A 12,647-nucleotide genomic window follows, 5' to 3' on the forward strand; every position below is an offset into this window, starting at 1 on the left:
CCTTGCCTCCCCCTCTTTTTTGTAAAGCAGTCAGTTCTCTCTCTTCCAATTAGAAGCAACTGAAAGCTTTTATGCCACCTTAAGAAGAACTGCAAAGATCAGTCTCCAACATTTTGGTAAGTGTACAGTTATTTAGGATGACCTTAAAAAGACATCCTGAGAACACAGGACCTCTTTAAGATCTCTTGCAAAACCTGACAAAAGATAGCAACCCAGCTACATGCCTCAGGAAGCCCATGTAAGACTGCATGAGCTGTACTGTTGTAACAGTCTTTACCTTTTTCTCATGGTTGGGGATAATGCAACGGACGAAGTTGGGGTTGGTGTTCCTCAAGGTAGCCATCAGTTTAGCCAGCTGTTCTTTATAGAGCTGTCCCACTGTTCGGAACATACCCTTCCTGGTTTTAAACGCCCCTGGCAATGCTGTATCTGACATACCAGCTACCTGATCCAGCCCAACAATACGGTCAACTAGAGAAAGCACAAGAAAGAGCATTAAAATTCTGCCACAAACAAAGGAAGCATTGGAACATACAAAGAACATCTGGGTAGAACAGGATAAATGAGAGGAGCTGCAGGATCCTTTTTGCTTCATCTCTACACAGATGTCGACTCCTGTACAGAATTTGTGCAGGGATAGGAGCAGGAAGGAAAAAAAAGCAACAGCTCACTACAGGAAGTTTGAGTGATGGAGTCAAACTTACTCCCAAACATATTCTACTGATGCTCTGGATGGCAGCTCTGGAAGAGCAATCTAGAAGTGAGTTTCAGATGCTTCTACTTGCTTAGGTTACAGTGAAAAACAACAAACCAAGAGTTCTAGCTGCTAGCCCAGCAGAGTCAACTATTAGTTAACTCTGACCCAGAAGGGGCCACAGTTAGAGAAAAAGCCCAGCTTTACTCTTGCATTACAGGCAGAACTGCCATGACCGGTGATCAGAAAAGCCGTATCTACTTGTAAACTGAGCAAACATGGTAAAAGGCATGATAGAAACCAAACCTCAAGATACTGCTGTTTGAGTTATTTTTGGAGTACAAGTATTCTATGCCAGACACATGAACAATACCACTAGGAGAAAGTTAGAACTCCCTGCCCCAACAGTTTCTTCACTATGCTACAGCGACATCCAAGCACTGATGAAGCTATCACCTTGATGGGTGGTCTCCACAGATCCTTTTTTTCGATAGAAGCCAGCTAGATCTGAGAGTAGCAGGGGCAAGAAGAAACTAAAGCATTACTTTTTCCCATTGCTCTTCTACATGGAGATAAAAATTCACCCAACCAAAACCAACTGTACCACTATAAATTTCCACACCCTCAGTACATTTTTATTAAGGGCTTCAAGCTGCTACTACACTTTATCTTTAGTGGTTGGCTGATGCCTACGCTCAGGCTCCCAGTCTTCACTTCAGAAAATACATCAACTTGTGCTCAACTGGCTTCTGATTAAAAAAAAAAAAACTGCTAAGAGAAACCATGACAAAAGAAGAAACAAGAAAGGATACTCTGATTTACAGCTAATGTTAGTTTAGAGCTGCTCACTTCTAAAGCAGCTGTTAGAATAGGGTCAAGGTTGCTTTATCAGAAAGAAAAGAAGGTTATGTTACTAGATGACATCACAGGGAAATCCACAGAAGAGTGTCCCAGATTGCAGCTGGAACAATCCTCTTAAAAATCTTGAGCCCTGCAATCTACATCAAGATAGCAAAAAGGACAGTCACTTGCAACAGAAGATCCAGCTAAGAACAATAAATGAGAACTGATAAGCTGTGGTTCAGTTGACATTTCAAGTTCAAAAGGAATCTCACACAGCAAAGGCCTTGTTAGGCACAAGTTGCTGACGGCCATTTTTCATGCAGTACAAGTTCCTTTGCCAAACTAACTTTCTTTTAAATGATCAGCAGCTGAAGTCAAATCCCAATACTAGAATCAATGGTAAACTGGATTTCAGTTTAAACGCAGTCTCAGAAATCTTCCTTCCAAATCTTGCAAGAAATACAGCCTTGCTAGCTCCACGTTCAAACAGTTGACAGGGATTTGCTTTTAGCTGTTCCTATGCAAGTCTTGCAAGAGCAACCTTTAGCACCTGAATATGTCCATATTTTTCTTGTATCCACTTGCAAGGTGAGTTTTGCTTTTGTTTTAAAGTCCGTGAGGAGCTACTAGCACAAAGCAGAGGAAATGAACAAGAAAGACAAGCAGGTATGACAAAGGGACAAAGAGAAGTTAACGGAAGCATTTTTTGCATGGCTCTAGGATGCATTACACACATGACACGACAGCTGGGTTTCTCAGTCACCTGGTTCTAGATGAAGAATAGGAAAGTGTTGATAGAAATAGGCTCTCTGAACGTTCTGCATCTCTGCAACAGACAGAGACGTCAAAGAAAACCCACCACAGAAAGTGACAGCAACAGTAAGACTCAAAAGCAGATAAACCCAGAGAAGATAGAGTAAAATACTGAACAACACTGCAGAAAGAACACACTAGTTTCAGGACTGAAAACAGATTCAACCTCAGATCTTGTGTTTGAGTGTTGCAGCTATGCAAGCTGCTGGGACATAATGGTGCATTCATATTTTATCCTGGCATTCTTGGTTTTGAGAAATAATTGCTATATATGCAGCAAGCTTAACATAAGTTGATGCAAGCAAACCTTTCTCTTGAGTTACAGTGAACTTTTAATGAAATACCATGATCTAAGCAAAGGAGGTACCAGATAATGCTCATCTTGGTGGCTTAGTCTTCAGGGAAAAAAGCAACACCGCTCATCACAGACTTTTGATGATGAAACAAACTCTTCCACATAAAACAAGAGAAAATAAATGAGATTAAGTTTAATTACATACCATCTTTCCACAGCTCAGACACAAACTTATCCGATGACTGGTGGAGAAGAGTAGCAATGTTATCATTCAGCGGATCCATGTTCTTCATCAGCCATTCATCTGCTTTATAATCCACCTGGAGAAGATAAACACGTCAAGAAACTTGGGGGCGGGGAGGGGTTTCTGCAGCACAAGATGCAACAAGATCCTGCAAAGTCTATAAAAGTAGCACTGAGGTTTGCACAATCAACAACAGATTACCTAATCATTCTTGGATTTGCCATCTAAGCAAGTATACCTACAAATTTCAAACCCTAACAGACAGCTGCATGTTCCGGTCTGTCAGTAAAGGGAATGGATTTGCAATGCTAGTTTGCACCACCCAGAGTGTGACACAAAAAACCAACTGCATCATCATTTTTGGTGATGAAGTCTTGAGTCTTGATGCAAGGTTTCTGAAAAGTACCTCCAATCTCACCAAGTCACAGAGAACAAATTTAAATTGGTGTGTTTGACATGTCTTCAACTATACATATATAACTTGCAGGCAAATCCCCTTAGGCCCTGTAACTTCCACAGCAATGGAACAACTTTGTGAAATCTTCCACTGGTTTCCCATAGGCAGCCATTCTGGTAAGTAGCCATTTCTAAGAAGCAGTGGTTATGCATTAGAAAATACAGCACACATTCCAGTGCTCACATTTTAGCTGCTAATTCTTTACCTTGCCAGCATAATGTATGATACAGAAGTCAGCTTTGTCTTTCAGCTGTTTTGGCTTCTGAAATTTGGGGTGGGTGCCTTGTTCTTGTACAACTTTTTCCACAAAGCTTTTGTCTGTTGCTTTTGGGAACCAGCACTCTTCATCCAGCAGGGCCAGTATACCAGGAGGCCCAGCCTTAAAGAAGGGAAACATCAAAACATCATTAAATACATGACTACACCAATAATTAACACCTTTAGATGGCTAGGAAAAAAACAAAAAAGGATACCTAAGCCTGATTCCCATCACATTCCCCTGTTGTGTGGTATCAGTTCAACTACTTCTATAGAAGTAGTTAATAGTTCAATAGAAATTGTTAATAATTCTTCAAAATCCTGAATTCTGAACATTTTTATGAGACTGTCTCTCCCATGACATCCATCTAGGTTGTTTTACGGGGGGGGAGGGGGGGGGGGGGGGGGCGGGAATCTCTTTAATAGAAGGAACACTATCACACTGTTCTCCAAATATCCAGGTGTCTACATGCAGAAGACCATAGCAGAACATTTCACAAACTAGTCCTTACTAGTCCTCATCTACTATGAGATGTATAAATTTCCAAGTTTCATTAGAGCAGAATGAAAGCAACAGAGATTCACAGCTTCTCATGACACTTATAGTTAAGTAAGAAAGTTCACACTACTTATGGTAAGCCACACATACATCTAGCACCATGCAGATCTACACAAATGAAGACAATTTTGTGAGAGGAAAAAGTGGCTGAGTAGACCTATTTTCACGCAATATTTCCTACAGAACTTATACTAACAGATTTATTGGTGACACACTTTCAGACAAAGAGGAAACTGTTCACTTCTGCTTCTAAGCATACCACAGTGTCAGTAGAGGATTACAAAAGCTAGAAAGCTAGTTTCCAGTCTACAGGTAGAGGTTATGTCCTCAATGACAAAATTAGTGCAGTCATTTCTTGCTGCTCAATAGCAGAACAACAAACTCACCGGCTTCTCTATGAGGTCAATGCAGGGCTGCAGATCCAGGCCAAAGTCAATGAAATTCCACTCTATGCCCTCCCTCTGGTACTCCTCTTGCTCCAGAATGAACATGGTGTGGTTAAAGAGCTGCTGCAACTTTTCATTTGTGTAGTTAATACACAATTGCTCAAAGGAGTTCAGCTAATGAAGAAAAAGGTAGAAAGATGTTTGAACAGTTGCTTTTGAAAACACACCTACTATTCTCCTAGCACAAAAGATCACATCTATAGTTCAGGAATTTAAGCTAGTGTTCTGTGTGGGGTGGACCGCCCTTTGTCAATAACTCCATTTGCCGATGAACTGCCTTTCCTGTCATGTGCCACTGCATCACTGCTGCAATCCCTAGGGAAGTTCATACACACTGTTCCTCAGACTTTGCAAAAGAATGTTTAGCTGTAAACAGCAGAAGAATTATTGCAGCTACTTAACCCGGGAACAGAAAAGACTCTGGTTTTCTCACAAACTCAGAGCTGGAAAGTCCTCTTCATAGGAAGAGGAAGCTACAGAAGCCTGAAGACAAATTCCTAAAAGCATGTGGACTGGAGAGTCCCTTTTTAATCCTCATATACAAAGTCAGAGCAAGGAAAGTGAGGGAAATTTCTTCAACATCTCCAGATTTCTTCAAACTGTAAGGACAAGGTTAATAACCCACGGTGCATCTTCATGTTAGACCACACTAAATATAATACAGCTGCTAAAGAGAATGGTCTTGTTCTACTTCCTCCATGTTTCAGTAATTCCTAACCATGTATTTCCACTCCCCTCCTTTTCATGAGATCCAGCAACCATGAAACCAAAGGTAAACTGATCAGAGAGGGGGAGGGGGCGGGGGGTGTTTTAAAAAAAAATAAAAATAAAAAAAATATCAACTTTTCTGTGTCTTAGTTTTCCATTTCATGAATAAATTGGTCCAATTCACTTTGCAGCTGCACATGAGCTAGATCCAGCATAACACAGGTTGATAGGAGCTGCCTGGCTGGGATAATGGCAGGATAGTTCTCTTCTGATGGCAACCTGTGGTTGCTTCAGACTAAGTATAATGCAAAGCCACATTCTAAAATTGTTGTTTCATAGACATAATGGTTTGGTCTAACAGTTCACTGCCACCTACAGAGGGAGCTCCCACTTCCCCACTTTTCCATCTCTCCCTCAACTTTCCTTCAGCTCTTCCTCTCCTACATTTATCTTGCATCAGTTTTTATGCTCAGATTCCCCTTTGCAGACTGATTCAATTATAAAATACCCTAAGAAAACATTTTCCACAGGGCTAGAGAGGTGAACAGTACAAGCAGTTGCAGCCAGGAGCAGCAGAGGGAAAAAAGAACAAGTTCACTCCTTTTCTGCATCAAGGAGCTGCTGTTAAATCCGTTTAGCTGTATGTGAAATCACACACTGATCCCCAGTTTTCAGGCTTCTTGCAGAAAGGAGCATACATAGGTCAGAATTTATGTTGGATCTGATTTGGTCTACCCTGTCTTGGACTTTTCCAAAACTCATCAGAAGGAAGAAGAAAGCATTTCTAACAATTTTTAATGATGCTAATAGGCTTCAGTGGGTCATCCCTTAAGTGTTTTGGGACAGACTAATGGGACATAAAATTTTAAGTCCAGTGGTGATCCATAACTCTACACGACATTTTAAAAGACTTTTCTGTAGGTTAGCAAACTCTTAAGCTGTGAGCTATAAAAAAAAAAAATCAAGAACACCTGGAACTGTGAAATTAAAATAATTCACATTTATGTGAATGCAATAACGCACATGCCAAAAAGGATGTAAGCACCAGAATATATATATATGAGATAAAACATTTGCAGAATACATAAAATACTAAAGAATGAACCACTTAAGTTAGTTAATAACTTATCTGACAATTCACATCAGCAGAGATCTCAAATAACAAAAGTGGCATACACATCTTTTCCAAAATTATATTGTTCTTTTCCAGTTTTAAAGTTATTTCCTTCAGCGGTCTTTGCTCCATGGTAAACTGTGCTAAGTGCAAGGACCTGACATCTCCTTACCTCGAAAATCTCAAAGCCAGCAATGTCAAGGATTCCAATGAAGGACGCACCCTGTCGCTTGGTCTTATCCAATGCCTTGTTGATACGCATAACCAGCCACCGGAACATACGTTCATAAGTGGCTTTAGCCAGCGCTTCAATGGCGAAGTCAGCCTAAACAGAAAAAAGACAAAAGATCAGGAGTTACATTATAATCCAAAGGAAGGCACAGATTACACTGTGTGCTGGTTTTGGCTGGGATAGAGTTAATTTTCTTCATAGTAGCTGGTATAGTGTTATGTTTTGGATTTGTGCTGAAAACAGTGTTGATAACACAGGGATGTTTCCCTTATTGCTGAGCAGCGCTTACACAGAGTCAAGGCCTTTTCTGCTTCTCACACCACCCATCAGCGAGCAGGCTGGGGGTGCACAAGAAGTTGGGAGGGGACACAGCTCGGACAGCTGACCCCAACTGACCAAAGGGATATTCCACACCATATGACATCATGCGCAGCATATAAAGCTGAGGGAAGAAGAAAGAAGGAGGGGATGTTCCAAGTTATGGCGTTTGTCTTCCCAAGTAACTGTTACGCATGATGGAGCCCTGCTTTCCTGGAGATGGCTGAACACCTGCCTGCCGATGGGAAGGAGTGAATGAATTCCTTGTTTTGCTTTGCTCGGGTACACGTCTTTTGCTCTACGTATTAAACTGCCTTTATCTCAACCCACGAGTTTTATCACTTTTACTCTTCCAATTCTCTCCCTCATCCCAATGTGGGGGGAGCGAGCAAGCGGCTGCGTGGTGCTTAGTTGCCAGCTGGGGTTAAACCACGACACACTGTTTCAGCATCTAATGGCCTAACTGTAGTCTGAGATTTTCTCTCCACCACCAAACTCACTGAACAAGGCTCATTTCCAAGGTTATTCCCAATGAAAAGTAGATGGCACAATGATACTCCATAAACAAGAGCAAAGAATTTGTCTTACTAACTTAGTGTGTCAAAGTCAAATTTCAGGATCCTGCCTGTTGGAGAAACCAATGCCTGGTATTCAAGAAAGAAAAATTATGTCCAGTCACCTCCAAAGACTATAGTAACATAGCATGTTTCATAGGCCCAAAGAAAAGCATTTAAATTCTTTTGTACTTTAGGATTTGTGAAGCGCAATCCCTCCCTCCCGTGCCATTACCCTACCTGTGATTGACACAAAAATACTATGTATAGTAAGAAATTAAATATCAAAATGGAAAGGCAGCCTGTGACTATTTCTAGACTTCAGTCTCTTCCTAATCCCTTCCATGTTATGGGGGCATGTTTATTTACACTGAGAATAAGGATGTGTTCATAAAGAAGCCATGCAGTGAGTAAGCACAGGGGCTTTGCTCCATTCAGGAGGCCACTAGCTCCTCTGTCTAGTTCCATTTAGAGCACAACCTGATTCAAGAGTGTTGCAAAACTTACAATCAGTTTCAAGGGTGAGCAGCAAATTCTTCCACCCTAGTATCTGACCTACTCAAAAATGGTGCTTTCTGTATTACAGCAACTTGAAAATGTCATCCTTGCATACAGCACTGAAGGAACTTACTCCCTTGGGACAGCCAGTCACCAAAATTAGGGGAGTTGCATCCTCTTTTTTTTTCCCCAGATGAGAAAAAGTGCTACAGGGGCAGGGTGATTTCTGTCTTTGTAGAGATCAAGTGAGCAAATACTAGAAGCAATATGTACGCTACATTATTCAAGTGTGGTTGGTATAAATTGCAGTCATAAAGATGGTTATTAAATGCTACAGAAACCTCTAACACATTTGTTAGCTTTGTGGCGGCAAGATTAAAGACTAAAGCACTCGTTCATTTTTAGAGAATGCATACCTGCTCTTTGGTCTGAGCTTTCTGGACATAATCTCGCCCAACTTTGATGCGAGGAGTCAGGATACCTCTAGTGAAATCCGTCACATTGATACCCAAAAGGTGAGACACTTTCTGAGCAGCTAAAGATGGTAAGAGGAAACAAAGAAATTAATGTTCTTTTGGTTTTCTCACAGAAAGCAAGAGAAAAAGAAAAATATTCCTGCAACTGCCTTCCCAAGAGAGTCACGAAACAGCTAATAAAAAACCTTAAATGAAGAATAGGTTGATGAGACAAAAAAAAAAAAGGTATCTTCAAAACCAAAAAATCCCCCAAAAACTCTTGCAACCCATACTACTGGTTATTGAGTTTCTCCAGAAGCCATGAGAGTAAATTTGAAGCAATACTCTCATACCACTAAGTCATAACATGGAAGCTTTAGAACGTTCATAGTCTGTAATCAATTTAAAGATAAGTCAAGTAACGGATTTCTTAATCAAGCTAATTGTTCTGTCTTCATTTACTGATTAGTCTTTGAGGCAACTCTGTGTTTCAGATTCAAGATCCAAAACCCAAATGGTTTACTCTCCTCCCCAAAATGCCATTTAGAGCATATTTGCCATAATAATAATAGCCCAAAATATAAACACTTAAAGATAAATTAGCAACCTCTTATATTTCTGCAGTACATCTATAATGAAGGTCTAAGGGTTAAGTCTTCCATCAGATAGCCTTCCATCATGTGAAACATGGTACGATTTACACATGCAACAATGGGCAGTGCAATTAAAATATGTACACAAACTTTATACCCACCACAAAACTATCCACCTCACTCTTGCAGTTACAAGTCTACCTACAAAGTCAGGAAAGAACACTCCTTAAAGTCCGATAATATATGTTTGTAGGAGCAATCATTCCTAGCCTAGTTAAAACACACACACACACACACACTACATATTCCAGTAGAGTAATCCTTTTCATCTGGTCATCACGTGTACTTCCTGCCCAGCCCTGTCACAAGAACAGTGCCACATTCCTGCCCATGGGTGGCTGCAAACACATGCTTAGCAAAACAGTGCGTATTTGTATAAAGGAGCATGTCAGCTCCTTTGACAAATAATTCACCTTATAGAAAAACAGGACTCCAGCACTCCCTACATACTGTAATATATTATTCTACTTGTGAGAAGCTCCTGTAGGCTTTTTTCTGCATTTTTCTTGGGGGGGGCGGGGTGGTGGTGTGTGAAATTGGTTACCTGTATTGTCTGGCATAGAGGCTTGGTCTGTATTACGCTCCTTCTTGAAGACTATGTTGCCAAGTTGAAGAACACCTGAGATAACCTTCAGCAGACCTTTTAAAATAATAATAATAGCTTAGTGTCAGACATCACCAAAAGCCCTGATGTGACCCAGTTACCTTTCCTGACATGGTTCAGAGGCCCTTCTCAACATCCCAAAGATCCTTCTGGAACTTGGAAAAAACACTACAGGTAATTCCTCTATATGATTCCCATTCAGGACACAGGACTTTCCTTGTCCCTCCTATGCAAGACTACACAGCCTGGAAATTTACCCATTTTCAACATCACTATAGTAAAGTGGGAGACAGGATTGAGGGTAATGCGCCACCCTACAACATCTACATTTTTTGATGAAATGTTTGTTCTCTGTTAGAGGGCCAAAATTCACTGTTTTCCTCAACGACTACTGTTAAACACAGGAAAGAGACAGTTATTAAGAGTACAAACCAATTAAGAGAAGGAAGACTTTGTTCCTTTAACTCTATCACTTTCAGCTCCCTGACCAAGGTCTGTAGTCCATACAGACATACATTATAATGTATGAAGGGCAGCAGGATGTGGGTGAAAGTGCCTGTACCGTAACTATTACTAATTATATGCTGAAGCACCCCACCCATTGCTAATGATATATTCATACTCTTCGAATAGTGCACGTCACAAAAGCAGCATCAGATGCTAGGACAGGAAAGATATTTTTCACTGCCGTAGCATCAATTCAATTTTCACCATGTATCAATCAAAGCTCATTGCATAATAGCTTCTAGTTCTTGAGCAAATTAAACTGCCAGTCACTTGCAAAGGGGATCTTGTACCAAAGATTTTTTCGTCCCCTAATTTCTACCTGTTACAGAAACATTTGTTTTAAAACAATATCCTTTTGATAGCAGAGTGAACGAAGGCTCTATATATGCTACATCAGGACTAACAGAAAAGAAACATATATGTTCCTAGTGGCATGTTATGAAATTCAGTGGTTTGACAGCTGGCACTGGAGTCCTGGCACTTGGACAGACAGCTTATTTTGATGTTGTCTCATAAAAGAAAATAGTTAGTGTTTAGACTTTACATCAAAACTAAGTAAGCCTACCACCCAGCCAGCTACTGTATATGTTATTCTTCTATGCCTATAAGCAACATTAATGCACTACACACTTTGAACAGCAAGTGCAAAACATAAAGCTATCTTTGCTGTAGTGGCTGGAACCAATAGCTCATCTGTGTGACAGCAAAGACATGCCCTAGAGCATACATTAAAAATCCAACTCAAAAAACTGAGCATAGCAGGACATCCTGACAATAAATTAGGCTGTCAATTCTTTTATTTGCTTTAGGCAAATTTCTCTTCACCTCCATACAGCAGATGATTCAGGATATCAAGAACCATATTAAACTGTGGATAACGACAGCGTGGATTTATAACAGGCTGGACTGTGAAGAGCAACAGTTAAGGCACAGGCACATATTCCCTACAGCCACAAGAGCTGCAGCCTCCAGCAGAGGAGGTGGTGACCTCAAACGACCGCAGATGCTTGCTTCAGCATAGAGAAAAAACAGTTCTAGTTTTAGAAGACCTTATACATTTAGAAACTGAGATTTTGCAGAACACTGGTTCCCAACCCGTGAGGCAGATCATGAATGAGACAGCACAGAGCTCTGGTGAATACGTATCACTGCACTTTGTGCTGGCTTCATGCAATTCTAGCTTCACTGCCATGGTACTGTGCTCCCAGAATCAGACAATATTAATTTCTGATCAGCAGTTCAGTGTTAAGCTGGAAAGAAAGGCACTATCACCAGGCCATTCTCAAAGTACTAATCCAGCAGTGGTTGGATTAGATACTTTAAAGCCACTGCTTAGGGATAGGGGGAGCACACAAGCCGTGCATCGCACAAGAGAATGAGGAGATTTTTGTATCTTGGATGTGTTATTCATAAACTGGATATACAACCCTCAGATTTGGAACAAAAACAGCAAGCAGAAGTATGTTTTCATTAGCTGCTTGACTTCTAAGGTTAACTGTATAAACTGAAACTGTGCTGGTAGATCCTAAGGTAGGTCACTCCAAAGCCACTAAGTTTATTACTTGCACACTGTTCACTTGGGGGGAGGAGGGATGGGGAATGGACACCAGACAAAACAAAACCAACAAAAAACCCAAAACAAACAAACAAAAAAAGAACCACAGAACAAAAAAGCTCCAGAGAGATATGATCTGTTCTCTCTTTCATTTCCTTGCATTTAAGCCCTTCAGAGGATTCATACCTATCTGCTCCTCATCTGGGATGCCCATGATCTTCATTGCCTCCATGGTCTCCTGAAACATATCTTTGTCTTGCTGACCCGGGATCGTAACATGCCCATTGGAAAGGAAGCGATATTTGTTGTAAGGCTCCAGCAGCAGATCAGCTTAGGAAAGAATTGAGAAAGAAGTTACTATGGGGTTTGTGTTTTTTTTTTTTTTTAATAGACAACAAGCTATCACTGAGATCAAATTTCTGACTTGCATATGCTAGCAGGTGCTGGATGAATCTAGAACTAAGCCCAGTTTTACTGCATGCTGAACATTTAATGTATTTTAGATAAAATTGGAGGTTTTCTGCCTTATTTCTTTCTATGCCCTTCTCTGGACTACTCCACCAAAGCAGTGTCAATCATCATTATGCCCTAAGTCTATAAGAAGCAGGGATTAACTTGAAAGTAAATTTGCCTTTCATTTCAGACACTTCATTTATTTCAAGTCAGGTGAAAGTTAATATATAGCTCTTGAAACAGTAGCAACTATGAGAAAAATCCTCTCCTTCTGTCCTTCGTCCAGATAAATTTGCAGCTCTTGCACAACATGGACCCCGATTACTAGGCTGAGGTATTAAAGCTAGGTGCACTAGGATCCTAGACTTCTAGAGCTGCTTACATGCT

General features: G+C 40.6%; 1 protein-coding gene across 1 annotated transcript in view; it reads right to left on the bottom strand.

Moving 5' to 3' along the window:
* MYH9 (myosin heavy chain 9) overlaps nucleotides 1-12,647 on the bottom strand; it is a 73,134-nt gene that overhangs the window by 19,924 nt on the left and 40,563 nt on the right. Inside the window, exons 9-16 of the mRNA XM_050910991.1 lie at nucleotides 11,994-12,137; nucleotides 9,686-9,781; nucleotides 8,450-8,568; nucleotides 6,604-6,756; nucleotides 4,550-4,723; nucleotides 3,552-3,725; nucleotides 2,851-2,965; nucleotides 278-471 (exon numbers count right to left, since the gene is read on the bottom strand). Coding sequence (XP_050766948.1) covers nucleotides 278-471; nucleotides 2,851-2,965; nucleotides 3,552-3,725; nucleotides 4,550-4,723; nucleotides 6,604-6,756; nucleotides 8,450-8,568; nucleotides 9,686-9,781; nucleotides 11,994-12,137 — 1,169 coding nt within the window. The remainder of the gene's footprint in view (nucleotides 1-277; nucleotides 472-2,850; nucleotides 2,966-3,551; nucleotides 3,726-4,549; nucleotides 4,724-6,603; nucleotides 6,757-8,449; nucleotides 8,569-9,685; nucleotides 9,782-11,993; nucleotides 12,138-12,647) is intronic.

This window comes from Gymnogyps californianus, chromosome 1 (genome assembly GCF_018139145.2).
Source record: "Gymnogyps californianus isolate 813 chromosome 1, ASM1813914v2, whole genome shotgun sequence".
In the NCBI taxonomy this organism is placed as follows: domain Eukaryota; kingdom Metazoa; phylum Chordata; class Aves; order Accipitriformes; family Cathartidae; genus Gymnogyps; species Gymnogyps californianus.